Genomic DNA, 18,695 nt, shown 5'->3' with positions numbered 1-18,695 from the left:
TTTTTATAAACCAGGGAACACCTAGAATTCACCTATCTAGATATCTTTAAAAACCAAATGAAGGGTGGCAGAATGTTCATTCATTGGAATTCATGCAGTGGTGGAGAAAGCAAGCATACCAAACAGAAGCATGATGTTCTTGGGAGAGGAAGGTCTATATGTCAAGGCTAACGTGAGTAAACGTACCACCCAGGCACAGAGTCAGGCTCAGAGCACTGATGAGCTATTTATCTGCCCACACATGGGAAGAAAGGTTGCAGTAGAGCATATGCCAGATAGACCAAAGACACCGAGTGCCCTGTGTGAGCATGTGCTGCCCTCAAACCATCCTCAGACCTGTCTTGCTTCAGACCTGCTTCACATCCATCCTCCTGGGTGCCAACTGCTGTGGCAGCCCACAGCAAACCTTCCCTGCTTGTGCAAAACCTGACCTTCACAAAGATTGCAGCCTCCCAGCTTCCCTTGGATATGTTGACCTCTCCTCCCCAGGCACCTCTCTCTCCCTGCATGGCCATGACACACAAGTGCAACTCCAGTAACAGCAAACAGAGGCAAAGAGTGTGTGAAGCCAGCTGGTGCATACAGCTTTCTCCATGGAATGGTACAGAAAATTTACACAGGAGAAGAAGCCAGAGACAACAGATGCAGGTTCCCATCCTGCCTCTAGGTACCCACACATCCTTTGCACCCTCACAGGGCCTGACCTCAGAGCCCAGGGAGCCTGGGAGAGCTGCTGTGCCACCAAGAGGTCCTCACCTGATGCATAAAGCCTGGGAGAGGATTGCCCTTGCCTTTTATCTTATGATGTTCCAGCTCTTAACCGTTGAGCTGGAAATATGTCCCAACCTTTGGGACTTTCAAAATGGCCTTGGCTGGTAGCTGCCCAGAAGTTTGTGCCCATGTTGCCAATTTAGTTAGAAACACACTGAGAAAACAATAACCTTGCTGCCTGCCAGGTTCATCTGAGCCCACTTTTACCATCAAAGAGATTAAAAGCCCAACACCACACTTTATTTTGCTGAAGCAAAAACATGAATTTCCTGGCTGAACCATTGGAAACACAGTGACAAAGGAAAGCATTAACACAATCAGACAGTGCAAGCACAAAGCAGGCTCTCAGCCCTTAAAGCTGCTCACCAGTGTTTTCTCAGCTACATCAGCTAATGGCAGCCCAACAGGACATTATCTCAACACTGTGCCTCTCCAGAGCAGACCCAGCCTGGTTCCAATAACACTCAGTGTCCACAAAAATGCTGTTGTGGGTAAATAAAACTTAACTTACGTGACTGCATCAAGTGAGGCTTGGGTTAGCCACGCTAGCTGCTTCTGGATGGTTCTGAGCATGCAAATGAGAAACTGCTTCATGCAATTTGGGGCTGGCTCAGGGCTGAGAGCACACAGACGTCACGATCCCCTGACTTGGTGCTGGCTTAGCGTGGGACATGCACTGGCTTGGCATGGCCTCACCGGCCTGCCTCCAATGTTGGGGCATTTTTCATAGCTTTGCTAAGACTTGGAAGGACCACAGCACAAAAAATAGTGCTCTTGCTTCAAGATGTGTGTTCCTCCCACACACTGGAACACACATCGCCGGGGAGGTCGGAGGTGCTGCCATGCAGATGGCTGGCTTGGTGCCCAGCTCTGCCAGCCAGGAGGCTAGGCTCAGCACCCAAGGGCTGAGCTGGGCCCCCCTGCTGTACCCCTCTAGCATAAACTCCAGCATAAATGCAAGAGCTGAGCCCCCAGTAAGCTTTTCAGTTGCTGTTACTGCTGCCTCACCAGAAAGTGCAGCCCCAGACCTGAAATACTCCACATTTTAGAAACGTGATTCTGATTCCTAGTTTATTTTTGTCCCTTTTTGAATACCAATGTTTTCCTCTAACCTAAATATCTCCTATCCCTTCTAAGTTAGAACAAGCATTCCCTGATCTTCTGGAGTGGTTTCTTCACCCATCTTTGGCTGCTAGGAGAAACAAGCCAAACTTTCTACTCTTATTGAAAGGGCTCTCTATGCCCCTGGCTGGTCCTGTGTTTCCCCACCATGCCTGTCACTGGAGCTGCTGCTCCAGTCTCATCTATGTTTTAAAGCAGAAGTGCCAACTAATTACAGCATACCAGGCAATCACAATGGTCAGGCCAAGGAAAGCCACTGTTTGCTCACCATGGTTTGCTGCATCACCTGCTTTGCTGTGCAGTCAGTAATGCATCCCACCACTTTGCATACACCACGGTAGGACAGCTTGGTAAGAGGATGCAGGAGGATGTTTTTTCTTCAGTAACACCTTGGAAAGGTGCAAGATAGATCAGATGCTTGTGTGAGGGTGAGCCCACCTGTGTGCCAGCCTTGTGGCTGGGCTGCATAAAGAAGGGAGAGTGCTTAGCTGAGGGGACTGAACATTGCCATGGCTTCACAGGTGAGTCACTGCGACCTGTGCATCCCCTCAGAAGACATGTTGGGACATGAACTATTGGTGCCTATAGGGGAGGAATCTCCACACAGCTGAGATTTGCTGGGCACTTGCACTTACCTGTTGCTTTGACCAGATCTTTGGGAAGTGTGGGCTCTGCAGGAGCTTCACTGAAGTCTATCCCCAAAAAAGCCATAGAGTTGTTCTAGCCTTCAGTCAGGGAAAAGTCCCTGATTAAAATCTTCAGTGGCTTTGATGAGCAGCCATCACCAGCACATGCCCGTTCCTCTGCAGGAGGAGACAATAACATCAGCAGCACACACAAATGTAAAACTGCACATACAACCAGGCAGTGGTCTAACAGGCACCAGCCTGCAGGTAGTTTTTAGTGTACCACCAGTTTGAATAACACAAAACACCACAATTGGATCCTGTTAAAAACATATATTGGATAATTAGACTGTACTTTAATTAAACATTAATTTATCCAGTTTGTTGAACTAATTACAATTCAAGCACAGGAAAGTTCAGAACAGTGGATTTAACCTGCCTCTGTGTGATGCCCTGATTCTAAGTGTTGGTGGTGACAAAACAGTAGCAGATGTCCCAGGAAACTGCTGAGGAAACTGTGTTTATATGCTAAGAGACCCAATGTTTTTGAGGGAAGCAGAACATAAGGCAGCATTCAGGAGGGAGGTAAGGATTGCTTCACACTCTCAGTTTTCCACAGTAATTTTTTACCCGTTGGCTGCTGTGAGCAGTCTGTATCATTCTCTTGCTTTTACCTCCACCAGAGCAATCAGAGTTACTGGACTTGTGGCACTGCTAGACACTTACTCACATTGCACTCCCCAAATCTTTAAAACTGTGGCACAGGAGGCCAGGCTTTTGCAGTTGAACTGTTATCACGGAGTGGAAGCAGGCAGCATGCCAGGACAGGCTGTGCCAGGCTGTACAAGGAGGGCTGCTTGGATCAGGGAGCACCCTGTGCTGCCAGAGCCACTGCCCATGTGCTGACACACTCTCCTGCTTTCTGCAGATACCAAGATTTAGCACAGTTTTAAGCAGAAGTTTTCAGTGTGTAGCTCATGCACTTGACTGCTCATTAAAAATCTTCTGGTGTGGTTCTTTAATCGGCAGATGTGCCTTCCTGCATTGATTGTCTGTCTCCTGTATATCTGAAATCACTCACCTGAAGACTCTCCATCTCCCTGTTGTTAGGGGATTGCAGCATTCCTGCCAAGCTGAGAGGGAATGACACATCACACAGATATTTTGTCGACTTCTGACAGCTTCAGAGCACAAGTTTCAGTGTGGGTAGAAGCAAACAAGCAGAAGACCTGAGACTTAAAGAAAAATGAGGGAGAGGCAGAACAGTCAATAACTTCATAGTTAAAGACGACAAAATGAGAGCATGTTTTGGTGCATGCATCCCCAGCAATCCACTGCCAATAGAGCAGCCCACATTTCACAGTGACTCCTACAGCTGCATTTGATCTCCCCACCACGGGTTTCCTCCCCAGTTGTTCAGCTATTCCTATCTTTTCAAGGGAAGACTGAAGCATGACGACATCTCCTGTTGCTCTCTGGGGACTCTGGGATGTGTGTGTTCACATTTGCAGTTGTGCACGTACATCCATCCATCTCTGTTCTTTGCTGCACCTGCCCAAAGCTCGGGAGGTTCTTTGTACTCTTTTTTCCCAGGAGAAAGCTTTTGATGCCTTTTCCGCCCTCATCTGAAATGGAGACAAAGACAAGTGCAGTTCTTGGCTTGGCATGAAGCTCTCCTAATCATCCTGTGACCCAGGGAGGAAACACATCCAAGAGACATCTGCATCTTTGTCACATGATGGGCACTGCTTTTGGAATGCCAGATTAGCATCATTTGTCTGCAAGAGTATCAGACACCCTTCATTATCTTCAAAGCTAAACAGTCTTTCCAAAGAGCTGCTTGTGATTTGCTTTTTTATCTTTGAAATGTCTTTACCTTGGAATTTGAGCCTCCATATCCAGAGTCCTCATGGCTTCAGCACAGGAGATGACTGCAGTCAGCCTGTGGCCTTGGAAGGGAAGAGCACTGGCTGCTTCACACCAGTGGTGAACCTCCTTATAGGGCTGTCCAGAAGAAAGGCACTAATGGCTGACACAAGAGTCTCTGTGGAGAAAAAGGTACTAACCACACTGTTCACACTGACTGCTCACACATCACCTGACATTAACATCTTTACCACTCAGACTGAAACTGTTGCTGACTAACAAGTCACTAAATAAAGGAGAGCCATTCTGAGGTGGAATGCCTTGAGACTCCTCAGCATTGGCTGTGAGCCCTATCACCTCCCAGCTGCCACAGCCTCTGAGTGGCTGCTCTTCAGCAAGCACAAGGCTGAAGGAGCAGGCTCTTGTCCACAAAGGACAGTCTTTGAGGCCCTCAAAGGTCCCCAAAGCCACTCACAGATGACTCCATGGATGCTCCTCCCCAGACTTGTCTGTAAGGGGCAATGTGTTACAGATGCAGATGAGCCAGCTCAGGTCTGGAAGCCAGGTTGCCCAGCCACAAGGCCCTACTCCTGAGCAAATCTCACCAGCCTTGCTTCTGGCGGGGAAGGCTGCAAGCCCCTATAGCTTAGGAAGGTGCTAGTTCAGGGGCTGACCCCACAAGTAGGCTCCCCAGTGCAAGTCAGGGTGGTCTGTCTGCTGGGTCAGAGCCTCTGTCTGCACGCTGAGTCTTGCACATCTCCCATCTGGTTTGGGAAACAAATCAACTAACATGTTTCAGCCTACAGTGTCATTTCCAAGGAACTATGTTCACTCATTGAGTCCAAACTCAAAACAAAACACTGCCCCACACACAATTTGTAAGACAAAACCATACCTGAGACAAGGTTTGAAGGCTCACAAAACTTCCAGCAGGTACAGCCACCAGCCAGCCCCAGGGCAGGGCTTCTTGAGGCACCACCATGGGTAATCACCACAGCTCAGGACAGGCAAAGCTGCTGTGAGTACAACCTGGCTTTGGTTAAGCTGCAGACAACTAAACCCATTATTCAAATTGAGGTAATTTTAAAAATGTCATTTTTAACAGCTATTCCTGGAGGGAGCAATGAGAAGAGGGAGAATAGCCTACCACCATCTTCATATTTAGCAGGTTTTGGGGTTGGAAGTGTTGGGCTGTCTGCTGACAACAATCGCTGGGATTAAGCAACCGTGGGCCAGACTTCAAATGAGGGAGAAGAAACAAAAGTTACCCTCATCCTTATTTTTCAGTTGATGTTTTGTTCTTTGGTCAGGACATATGTTTCATTCAGAGAAGATTTTAATTGGGGACAGATGAAAGAAAGAGAGGGCATGTTCATTTATTTATTTTCTGACAGACCATGGGAAAAAAAAATAAAGGAAAGTGATTAAACAACAAACTTTCTTTAATAAATTAATAGCAGCATCACAAAACCCTGATGTGAATGTCCCAAAGGAAGTTGGGTAAGTGACAGCATTTAACCATTCACAAAATGTTATCACCCTCTGGCTGGGAGGGAGTGCAGGCTCTGTAAGGCAGTCCCCTTGGCTCTGTACCTAAACAAGTGATGCATTTCAGAATGGGTCCAGCTGAGGAGCCACAGTTGACATATTTACAGTTCTGGTGTTGAATTTCTTAAAAATCTTTATAAAAACTCTGTAAATTCTCTGTTCAATTCCCATTATTTACATCCAAATGTATTAGATTCCCTTTTTGCCCATACAACAGAACTGGCAAGGGCAAGACACGAAGGCTCCTATGAGAAGACGATGCCTGTGTGTGGACTCACACCAAGTCTGAGAACACTTTGGGAAATGAGCTGTTCACACATGACCTGCTCACATGTGTGCTAGAAGCTACTGTAATTCAACTTATTGCTAAATGCTTTCAAAGTCTTGGTTGCCTTTAAAGGATATATATGTGTATATATGTACACACTCACATATACATATACACACACATACATATCTGTTTGGAAAAAGATGTGCTATGAATTCACTCAAGGAAAAAAAAAACCAACAACTTAAAAAGCAATGTGATATTTCTGATTTGTCTGCACTGTTTGAAATAACAAAGTCTGACTCAGAGCAAAGGGCAGTTACTGAAGGCACAAGTTTGTGTCTCTGGCCAGTCCTTTTCCTACCAGTTACCAGACCTGTCTGGAGAGGCAAGTAGAATCCCAAGTGTTCAAGCCCGTGGTGGTATAAGCAGGCTGGCACATGGTGCATCTCTGCTGCCTTCTGCAAGCAGTAAGTGCTCCTCTCCACACTGGGATGCCTCACCTGCCTGCATGGAAGTACTACGGATTTTTCCCAGAAGGGGATGAGGGAGAAGAGGTGACCATCAATTTCAACACCTCAAGCTGAGAGCAACCCAGCAGCAGATGCCACCCATGTGCTGTGCTTCAGTAGGTTGTTGATGTACACAGCAATGCAACAGCATGAGGCTACCATAGCATTTGCAGAGTTTTCCACTTCTGCTAGTTTTAACCAGCAAGCCTAGAGTACAAGCAGTTCATGTTAGTAAAATGCAATTTATCCATGCCTAGTGTAAGCTTTTCTGTTCTGAGGGTTTTCATAGCCAATGATGCTAAATGCACCCATGTCAGATGAGCACTGCAGCATTTGTGTATTAGTGGCTGAAGATGTGAAAAACCTTATGGGTGATATCTGGCATTAGACACACAAGGAAAAATGCATGAGAGGCATCACCCCAGAGGCATGGTGCCAGAAAGACAGGATGCCTTGGAGTGTTTGTCTACAGAGAGCACAGAGGAAAAACAGTTCAAATTCTACAGGGTGTAAATTAAAAGCAGATTAGTTAAACTGCATGAAATCCCAATGTAGATGCTTTCATTAAGATGTAAGTGTGTTAATATGATATACTATAATTTACTTTGGGAGAGAAATGGAATAAATCGAATTTAGAAGGTAATCCAGATTTGTCTCCCATGTAGACTAGCCCCAGGTCTGCTTCTTTTCTATCCCTGGTCATCATTTACTTTTGAACCTTCAGCAAATGATTCCAGTCACATGCTCTGTCCAGCTCTGCCCACCCCCTCCTGAGACAAAAACAACCCTTGTTTATGCCTCTCTCCCAGCATCCCCCAAGGAGGTGCATCCTGCACCTCACAGCCTGACCCTGACCAGCGCCACACACACAGCAGCTTCTGCTCTATATCCAAAGCAGTGTTTTATCACCAGCACTGCAAGTCCTAGGATGCTGAAAAATAAAAGCAAATGCTAAACAAGCTAAGGAATAAATAGATGTGAGGACCCAGAAGACAAGAGCTCTTACAAAGCCAGAGCACCCATCCAGAGCACACCGAAGACCCTGATCATCCGAGCAATCTGTGAAGGTAGTGCCATCCCCACTGAGCACAGCTTGCTCCATCCCAGAGCTGATGATTATCTATAAGACCAAAGGAAGGCTTTTTCTAAATCTGAGGCCCTCCATTTATAAAATGGTTGAAGCAGACAACTGGGCTTTGATCTGTTTCTCACGCTTCTTCTCCAAGTGTGCAAGTGATCCCAGCCAGGATCACAAAACCACACCAGAACTGCATTCTCCACCTTCCTCAGAGGAACTGGAGCCTCAGGGGGAACAGAAAGGAAACAGCAGATTGGAGAGGGAGGTGAAATTTAACAGAGGTCCCTTGAAGCGCAAGATTGCCCCAGTATAGCAGCAAGCCACTACCCGTAACAGGACATGTCTGGCCAAGTGCCTGCACAGCCACTATGCTTTTGTCATGCCTCTCTGCCAGGTTTCTGTACAGTCTTTACACGGCACAAATAGGGGTGAGGATTTAAAGTATATATTTACTGTCAACTTGAAAAAGAAAGTTATACTGACCAAGTCTAATAGCATGTATTCGATATATAACTATTAACGTGCCATTCTGGACTCCAGCAAATGCCACCTGAGATAAATATTCAGCTTTTTTTTTTGTTCATGCACTGGAAGAAGAATTCAAACATTTTGTCCATGACATATGCAAAGTAACTAATAGTTCTGATCTAGTATTAACAGTAAATATAGAACCTTAAACTTCACTGCAGTATATTAATATATACGAGTTTAAGTACTGGACTGGAAAGACAACTCCTTGTTTCTCTTTAAATAAAAAAAAACAAGCTTTGTTCAGAATGCAATATTTACATTGTCCTTTGACCAACACTTACATTTTTACACCATAGATTTTAGCTACAGGCACACTGTAGCAAAAGGCTGCGCGAGCCACCTTTACACACAGCTCACTCTTTCGCTTACAACGTTACAGCTGTTTATGGAGAGCTCTGAAGTCCCCGGTTGCATTTCAAGGCCCTCCTCATCCAGTTCCATGCTATTGAGTTCATTGCCGTTTCGATAACTAGTTAAAGTCAGATCTTTGCCGTACAAAGCTGTTGAAGCGACGTTCAGACACTGATTCTGCCGCAGCGCTGATTTTTTGCTGGTCTTGTATTGGCAACGGATGTAATTGGAAAAAGCCCTGCGGTACGTTTTGTTGAAGAGTGTGTACACGAGGGGATTAACCCCAGAGCAAACGTACCCCACCCAAACAAACACATCCAGGAGTTCACTCAAGAGGTCTTTATCGCAGGCTTCCTTGCAAAGGACAGACATGACGTTAGTGATGAAAAACGGGCACCACATGATGAGGAACAAAAAGAAGACGATGCCCAGGACCTTGGAGGCTCTTCGCTCGTTGTTGATGGACTGCATAGTTCCTTTCCGAAAAAGCACTGCCTCCTTATTTACAGGAGAGTTCAAGTGAGATGCTCCCTCGTGATTGTGAAGCATTGAAACGTTCTCTGTGTTGTTTTCTTTCTTGAGGCAGTTTACGCTGCTTCTCCTCTGCTTGGGCACCTCTCCGCACATGAACACTGTTGCCTGTCTCTGCAGTACCTGAACGGTCAGGCAATATGTGATCACCATGATGATAAGAGGGATGAAGAACGCCATGAAGGATCCAATGAGGACGAAGTTCTCGTCGTTGAGGACACAGGTCCCGTTTACAAACACCCTAGAGTCATCCTGCAAACCAATGACTGGAATAGGCATGGATATCCCTGGAAGAATGAGACCAAAAAAAGAGGTTGTTACCTGTACGGATGGAGCTCCAAAGAGGCAGCAGAGGTGATGCAGGTCCTGCATGCATTCAGCCCACTGCTTAAAGCTGTTCTAAAGAGAAGTTACTACTCCTGGATGGAAGGAAAAACCTCATGTAACAACACTCCTGGGAGCACAGCTCCAGGGCACGAACACCCTCCACTGGGAACAACTGCAGCTTTGCTGGGCTCCACGTCTGACACAGTGAACACAGTTTAACAGCTTCATCCAGTTATTTTTCGAGCCTTAACTATGATTTGTGGGTGTAGAGAAGGCAGCTGTTACCCTACCCTGTTCCAGTTGGCCACTCCAAGCCTGGCAGTTTGGTGGGTTTTTAAAATTACCGACTTTAGGGTTTATATCAGCAAATCTTGCAGAGGAAAATTAACAAATTGTGAAATAATTACATGTATGAAGACTTGGAAACAAGTTTTGTAAATGCATTTTAACAATCCTGGTAGAAAAATTGCCACTTTTGCCATGGCATCACAGACACATGGAAGAAAAGCTCCTGGCTTTTTGGGTTCTAATCATCTCCCTTGGTGCAAGCAGACAGTGGTCTCTGTGAGCTCTGCCTGCCCAGGCGTTTCATCCCCAAATGAAAGTATCACAGAGACAGTCTTGCTTGAATTCTTAGACAAGGCAATTACATAGTCAAGTGAAAAGGCTGCAGCATACATCTGTCTGATTCCTATTCCTCTTTCTTAAACATAGGGCTAAGAACTGGAACAACAGACAACATGAGAGTGGAAAAGGTGTAAGTAAACTGGTAACTTGATTGACTTGGCGGTCTGAAATCAGAGCCTCAGCTACAAACCCTCTGGCTGAAGGGAAGGAAACTTTAAATGACTCAATTATAATAATAGCTAAAGCACAGCTTCCAGCTACTCCTAAGCACTAAGCAGACTAATAAGCCCCAGGAATCACTGCACTTGCCAAAGCAATTTGTCTTATACCTTGGTGGCACAGCACTTTTTACAAGTCATGGACTTAAGGGCAGACAAGATTAAGAACATTTTAGATCCCTTTTCCTCTTCAGCCATCACCCAGCAATCCTTGTTTGCCCAAGATTTCAGGACATCAGGCCTTTCTGAAGCAGAAGCAAGAGTCCTGCACAGAGAGTCTCTGCAGATGGCTATGTGTCCATGCTGTTTGGCACATGGGCAGAGCCGACAGCATGCCAAGCCCATAGCATGACTGCACTGCATGTAGTAGCCTGCACCCATGACTAGCTGCTCACTTGCAGAGTGAAGGATTGAGAAAATGAAAGCATTCTGAATAGCTCTAATTCAGATGCATTTACTTATTGTCCTTCAACACTGCTTTCTTCTAAGGAATATACTTTTGTATACCTGCTCTATTCTGCCCTGTGAAAGTCAGCAACAATTTACTGCGGGGACAGAAAGAGAGAGCACAGGACTCATGCCAGAGTACTAGATCTCACTCTAATAGTTTTCATGTGTACTAGGATCCAAAGTTTGCCCCTTGATCTGTGGAGCTCAGTCTCACGCCAGGACTTTCCACAGAAATCTGCCTAGACGCTGCCAAAACCAACAATGTATTTTGGAATACCACCTATGTCTGTCTGAGAACATGCATCTAGTTAGACCATTCCTTTAGCCCTGTCTCATGTCTTTGTCAGGTACCAAAGTTTAGGGCCATGGTACAAAACGGCCCAGCTTAGAAAGTTCCTCGACAAGTTACATCAGGACTTTGCTTTAAAAATAACCTTTGAGAGACCTATCTTCCATGAATTATTGATCTTGTTTATCACTTCAGCAGCATCCAGTTCCACAGCTATGTTTGTCATGTGAACAAAGTATTTCTTGCTCATTTTAAATGTGCTGCCTGATAACTTCCTTCAACTTCCTCTACTGTGATCAACAGTGAATAATCACTCTCTGGTCACCTTTTCTACCTTAGTGATTTTATAGACCTTTATCATCCCTACTCTCTGACATCTCTTTTGGAACTGAAGAATGCTGTTCTATTTACTCTCCTCATGCCAAGGTCATTTCATGCCTTTGATTATCTTTCTCTGTTTCTTTTCAAATTTCTTTTAAAGAAAGAAAAATAATAATAACAAAACCCCACAACCCAGCAGTAAGAGAGAACCAGAAGGTCTTTTGTTTCCCTTTTCCTAGCCTCTGGCTTCCTGGCTGTCTGTGAGCACTCAACTCTGCAGACGTGGCTGTGAGGCTTCGTCTCCTTCACTTGGGAACTAACCAATGCTGAGGACACTGTTGTGTCTGCATTGATATTTTTAGGGTTGCTGTGAACAGCACAGGTCCTAGAACTAATCCTGTGGGACCCTGAACTTCTGAACAGAAAGAGTAACATACTCAAGAGATTAACCAGGCCACTTTTCCCGTTCCAGCTGTTTTCCATGATTCTGGAGAATACATCTGCAATTTGTCATTACCACAAAATTGCCATTTGCCAGTAATCAGTGAAGCAATTTCTTCTGAAAAGTAATGATTAGAAATGCTTTTCATGATTATCATCGAATCATAGAATGCTTTGGGTTGGAAGAGACCTTAAAGCTCATTTTGTTCCACCCCTCCTGCCAAGGGCAAAGACACCTTCCACTAGCCCAGGCTGCTCCAAGTCCCATCCAACTTGAACACTTCAACACAGGCAGGGGCAGTCACAGCCTGTTTGGGCAAGCTGTGCCAGGGCCTCACCACCCTCACAGGGAACAACAGCTTCCTTGTATCTCATCTCAGTCTCCCCTCTCAGTTTGAAGCCACGACCTCTTGTCCTGTCACTGCATGCCTTTGTGAAAAGTCCCTCGCTGGTATTTTTGTAGGTTCCCTTTAGGCACTGTAAGGCTGCTATAAGGTCTGCCTGAAGTCTTCTCTTCCCCAGGCTCCACAGCCCCAGCTCTTTCATGCATGTGGTAGTTTCGGGATTTGGTCTTCTTTACCTCTACATGCTAATATTTATCAGTTTACCCTTGGCAAAGCAATTGCCTCCTTTCTGATATGTTAATCCCTGTAACCTTGTCTGTGCCAAATCACTGTGACAGCAATAACCATCTCACCAAGCCATTGACTCTTTATCATTAAAGATATCTTTCTAATGCCTTGACTCCATCAAACCACAGACATTCAGGAAGCAGAAAGAGGTGGACAGGGCAGAATTTACACGGGAAATCTAAAATTAGATCAATGGCATTACACTGTGATTATATTTGCATGTATGATATTATGCTTTGGAGCCCTCTATAACACAGAAGAGAGAGAGCACACAGTCTTTGCTCTTTCCTCTAATATAGGAAAATCCAACCCTTAACAGCAGTAGGAAAGAAGAAGCCCTCAGAAGAGCTGCCAACATACATTCATTCAATTGCCAGCTATAGCCTACAGCATTGCTGAATGGGCAGCATTACCCTCATCTCAAATGCTTTCTACCACCTCAAACTTCTCCTTGGTAACTCATTGTTTAATATGAGATTTATCATTGATCCAGCCCTAAAGGGAACTAAGGGTTACCACAGTCATTATGAGCTGTGTTAACGTACCAAGCATTCCCATGTGACTGAGCATGGGCAGACATGAATGCCTGTCTTACTTGAGTTCAGTTATTTGAACAAGCAGAAGGCGGCTTTCAACTCCACTTGCCTCAAGCAACCCACAGTACTAACACTGTGGTTGTCACTGTTCATAACTTAAGAACTAAGGCCAATTGGTCAGAGAAAGTCAAACCCACTACACCACTGCAAGGATAGCAAGTGGAAGTCAGGGAAGAGGCTCTGCAGCCTGCTACTGTCCAGCCTTGCTGTTCAGCTCTCCAAGCTCCAGTGTAGGGCTTTTGGCTTGTGCCCAAACTGACACACTCCTAATCAACAAATGTCAGGCAGGGTTAGTCAGCTGAGGTCTCCAGCCTTGGAGGCATTTTCCAGTTGTATCAAGTAACCCTTTCTAATTACGATGGCCAAATTCTTAAAGAGAGGTGGAGTTGTTCAAAAAACTTGCAAGGTAAAAGCTTTGCAAGCTTATTGCATATCACACTTTGCTCTTTGGAGTAAACTTGGTCCCCTTGCTTGATGTTTGAACAGTGCTTAGGGCAACTGGTTTTGTCCCAGTAAGAAAAGACAATCAGTAGCCATCAGCCAGCACACCATGACCCAGGTCCCTGATAGACTCGACACTGGGAGCAATGTGCACCCTTCTGGCAGGCTGCAGCTTCAGCAGGACATCCATTTCCCCAACAGCAGTTTACAAGGGAAAAGGTGAATGTGATTATTTTGTAGCCTCTTCTCCCCTCCTTTAGCTTCTGTCTGACAGAGCATCAGGAAGCAAGACAGAGAGAGAGAGATCATCTAGATTACAAACCCAATTACAGTTGTTGTCATCTTTAAAGCTGTTCTTAAGACAGCAGAATCATTCACTAAATGGGGCTGAGATGAGGCTGTGGACACAGAGTAACAGATGCTCTCCACAGATTCTCAATTAATAAAACAAACCCCAAATGACTATAAATACGGCTTTGTAAAACATTTACTAGCATGCTCCAGAGAAAAAGCTGTCTAAAAAGCCCAAATAGACATTCACAGAATTTAGACTTAAATGACAAACAATAATCTTTTTGTTTAATATCTTGGTTTCTTTTGTGAAAGCCTATGAGACTGACAGAGATTACTGGAAAGATGAAGTCTTTGGTGGTTATTTCCACTAAGAAAGCAAACAATTTCCATTCTTTCTTACAACATCCTTGTATAACAAGAGGTTTCAGTTCCTCCAGGGACAGCAATCTCTCTAAAGAAAACAGAGGCCCTACATATGGGTTTACTCTGTCTTTCCATGTGTGGGATTCTCAGGGCTAAACCCAAGAGGAGTTGTATTTTGCTGCAGGTAGCTGAGCTTGGGAATGCCAGTGACCACCTCTCCTGGTGTCAGCCCTAGTCTATGACAGGGGTTCTGCTGATGGAGCTTGGGGCCTTGCTACCGTCCTCCTGGCATTTACACACAATTTGAACCAAACAAAAAGCAAGCAGAGAGAAAGAGCTGTGTGCCAAACAAGCCTGTGGCAGCCACAAAAGCAGTCTACTTTACAAAACCAAGAACACTGCTGTCCATGCTAAACATTGTGTGTTTAAATCTGTGTATTTAACCTCAGATTTATTATTATACAAAAAAGGGGGTTACAATGGTAAGACACATTCACCTGAATGTTAGCAGCTTCTGTAGCTATATATTTAAACTAAAGACTATTAAAGCAAACAGGATTGACTCCCTTAACCATCTTAGAAAAAAAGAAAACTAAACCAAATCTGTTTGTTTTTTTAACAGAAGTGTCTCTCAGAGTGTCTGCACATTTCTCTAATAAGAAGCAACAGAAAAGGAGAAGTAAACCTCCAACAGACAGCAGCCTCCTGACTTGTGAAAGAAAAAGCCCTGGTTTCAGGAAGCAAAGGTCTTCAGAGGCAAACCAAAGAATGTGGTGTGTTTAGATGTTCAAAACAACAAGAATTCCATATATTGTCCATATGTCATCAGACTAATTGCAGTGCATTTCATGTGTTAATACAGCAACAGTGCACCCTTAGGGCTGGATTCGGTCTAGTTTTCTCTGTTCTAATAAAACAACAGTGCCAGCCTTGCATAAGTTTAAAGTGAAAGATAAAAGAGGGCTGAACTTTGAAGGATCTCCCTGCCCGTGAGGAGCACAACTGCAAGCAGACGAATGCAATTACTGACTGTGCCTGAACAAGCTGCTGACCTTTACTTAAACTGTGCGAGAGCACTGAACAATTTGAGCCCAGATGGAAAACCAACAAATGCCAGTAAAAGACAGAAGAAATAAATTATTTTCACTCCTGCACTTCTATTTTGCTAAATTACTTCTTCTTGGTTTACTCAACCATGTGTTTCCAATGGTGCTTTTGAGCAAAAGGGGATGGGGTCCTGCTCCTGCTCACAGCATACCTGCTGCCAGGGCTGGGCTTCCCCAGGAAATCACTGATTCCTGAACTGATGCTCTGCCAAAGTAACCTCAGAGCCACTGGCATCTCCCTGGTCCCTGGGAATAGATCCACCTTCCCTGCAGAATACTTCACAGACTATCATAATCTACTACTGTCTCAGGCAAAACGTTTTATGGATGTCTGATAACAAAATCAAATCAATCCAGGCACCTGAGTCTGAAATCCCAAGGGAGTTCCCTTGCCTTGAACTCAGCTTGTTATCAATTGCTATCATCTTCCTCACCCTGATAACTCTTGAAGATATACTAGGGAAATCAATGTGCCTCTAGGAGTCACAGCACAAGCACTCCAGCAAAATGATGTCTTTAGGGAAAATAACCTTGTAGTCAATTCAAACAAATGGGAAGCAGAGACAGACAAACCCTTAGTGTCATGTTTGAGGCCATTAAGCGAGGGTTTCTGTCTCACCCACTACCTGGAACAAACCTTCACCAGAAGCAAGTAACAGCCTGGCTTGCAATGCCAATACCACCTCTGCTTGGCACTTGAGGCCAACTAAAACTATCAGAACCAGCACCATTGCAGCACCTCTGCCTACAGCAATCAGCTATGACCCTCATGCTTATGTGGGAGGAATTTCAGTCAAACACACAGTGCAAACATTTAATGTCCACAGTGTAAACATTTAATGTCGAGTATAAAAGGGCACAAATGCATGAATACAACTTTCTCTCCCAAATCTGGAGAGAAACCAATGCCACCCTCTCTTAGGTTTTACTAACATGCAACCATTTTCCTCATTTTTCTCAACAGTATTACTGTCCTTTCACCCAAGCAGGACTTTGTACACTATTCCAGGAGGTGAAGGGTGCCTGTCTAACCTTTACTTTTCAATCCATAGTTGTCTTAACACTGCTTCCTTGACTTCGAGTGAGCAGCCTGCTTGGTGGGAAAGGTTAGAGCAATGTCCTGGGAACACATTTGGGCCTTCCATGTGTTGCCTTCTCCATCAGCAGTGTTTTTGCTGTTTTTTTCCCCATGAAATATGTCCAGAGGTTTGTTTGCTGACCCAGGTCTGAAGTCTGCAAAGAAATGCTTGGGTGTGTGCTCTTTTCCCAAAGTACAGTCTCTCCGGAACAACTGCTGCCCAGCACAGAACAGAGGATGCTCAGGAACAAAAGCAACTCATCAACAAGCACAGGAAGAAACCAATGCCCTGCTGAGAAATTCACTGATCCCAGAGACACACCTATGGGCAAAAATGCAAACCAAAACCCAAACATGCTTTAAAACCATGACATGGGGGAATTACTCCAGTCCCCTTTTATCTCCATGCTCAACCTGCTCTTAGCCTGTAAGGAGACTACAAGTTCTTTTAATATTAGTGGTGTCATTCCAAGCATACTCCTCAAACTGGTTATCATTTCCCACTGGGATTATCCCCAGTGAGAGAAGGGAAGGTTTGACTGGTACCTGAAGGCTCTTTAAGGACATCATTGGGCCAGCTTGCATACATAGGGCTGCTCAGCCTGTGTGAGAGAGAAACACTCAGAAGCAAAAAGCTGCTACACATAACTTAATCTGAGATGAGCATTTATCGATCCTTTCAGCACATATTTTCACACTTCCATAAACAGATCTCCTCAACAGAAGCTGTATGAAGCTGTATGCAAGTTAAATGGGGATGTAAAATTCCTTTTTAAAGTTGAATGGTTTATTATATACACAAACCCTGGATATCTACCTGAAATTGAAATGATGATATCATTAGTGAGTCAGAGAGAGAATGAAAAGAAAAAAGTCCAATTTTAAGACAACATGTACCATGCTCCTACCATAATTGAACACCTCATTCCCCTTTTTTGGGTACTTATTCTGTTTACAAAGACCTGTAGGCTCTGCTTATGGCAGAATTTAAAGGATGGCCTTCTCTCAGTCACTTATCAAGTAAATTGAACTTACATTGTTAGTCAGGATGTAAAGCTGTGAGCTGGGAAATCAGTAGCACGTGTAATTTTGCCACTCTAGTAAATGACCAAAGCTTGAACTTCCTGGGAAGCAGAGGTAACCTCCTTTTGTGCTAGCAGGTACACAACTGGGCCACGAGGAGCTTCAGAATGAAAACATTTGACTTATTTTCATATTATATGATCTACATTTAGAGTCTGACAAGCTCCTCATCACTCCAGCTGAGAGCTGCACGGGGATCTCTCTTGGCCAGGGTGGCCCAAGGCCACCTTCCTCAGAGCAGGATACAGGGAATCCGGTGAGATGGTCGAGTTCACCTGTTACTAGTGAAAGTCTTGGCACATGCAACTGTGCAAAGTCTGCAGTCTTGAAACAACTGCCACCAAGCTCATATTCAAAAACCATTTTCATGTTCAATTGTGTGGATATTTCTGTTGCCTACATTTCTATTTGAAGTCTTGGTGCAGAGCTATCACACAACTCATTTTTTTCCCTAGGCCCAGAACTTCACAGCACCCACTTTTTCTCTAACTGAACACAAAAAGTGTCACTCAGGTTACATTTGTTAAAACACAGGACAACTGGCTGCAATGTACTTTAATCTGGAACAAAGAGGACTTTGGAAAAGACCCATTCATAAAGCAATTGTCAATGGACAGGAAGACTCTGCTATGTTCCCCTGCTTAAAAACCTAATCATAGGTTTAGGCTTGAGCAACCTGCCAAATTCATAGCTCAATGAGCAAAGAACCTCTATTATATATTTTGCTGTCCACATTAACATTTCAGGAAAATGGAATGCACAAGCTACTAAATTAAGATAAATTATATGCCTTTTACTTTCTATTTTAAATTCTGATTCAGGAATTGAATTTGGATTCTTTACATGGGATGCATGTTAAAGTTTCTGCAGTCCAACTGAAGCAGGATTTAGGAAATGCAAACTGATCATCCTGCACTTAAGTGCTGTTTTGAATTTGATACTTAATCATGTACAGAAATACACAAATTCTTTTGTGATAATACCGAAGGGAAGATGAATTTACTTCACCTGTTTGTCATCTTGAAAATCGTACGTGTTTTCACCAGGCCTTCCCAAGTGCCAAGTAAATAAGAGCCCAAAGACAGTGACAATACACTTGGGTCAATTCTCTTTCATTCTATGTTCAGTTTATTCCTGTATCTCTCAGGATTCTAAATTCATTTATCAAGTGAAAATAACTATGCTAAAATAAGCCAGATACATAGCACCAATATACATAGATACC

General features: G+C 44.3%; 1 protein-coding gene across 4 annotated transcripts in view; it reads right to left on the bottom strand.

Moving 5' to 3' along the window:
• Positions 1-5,809: 5,809 nt before the first annotated feature.
• The window catches only part of LOC104562855 (5-hydroxytryptamine receptor 2A), a 90,340-nt gene continuing 77,454 nt past the window's right edge, over positions 5,810-18,695 (bottom strand). For all 4 annotated transcript variants that reach the window (XM_062006537.1, XM_062006536.1, XM_062006539.1 and 1 more), the window contains one exon: positions 5,810-9,491. In XM_062006537.1, coding sequence (XP_061862521.1) covers positions 8,665-9,491 — 827 coding nt within the window. In that variant the 3' untranslated portion in view covers positions 5,810-8,664. The remainder of the gene's footprint in view (positions 9,492-18,695) is intronic.

Source organism: Colius striatus, chromosome 13 (assembly GCF_028858725.1).
Source record: "Colius striatus isolate bColStr4 chromosome 13, bColStr4.1.hap1, whole genome shotgun sequence".
In the NCBI taxonomy this organism is placed as follows: Eukaryota; Metazoa; Chordata; class Aves; order Coliiformes; family Coliidae; genus Colius; species Colius striatus.
Note: the sequence above shows the minus strand (reverse complement) of the source record. Positions and strands in the feature narration are given on the sequence as shown.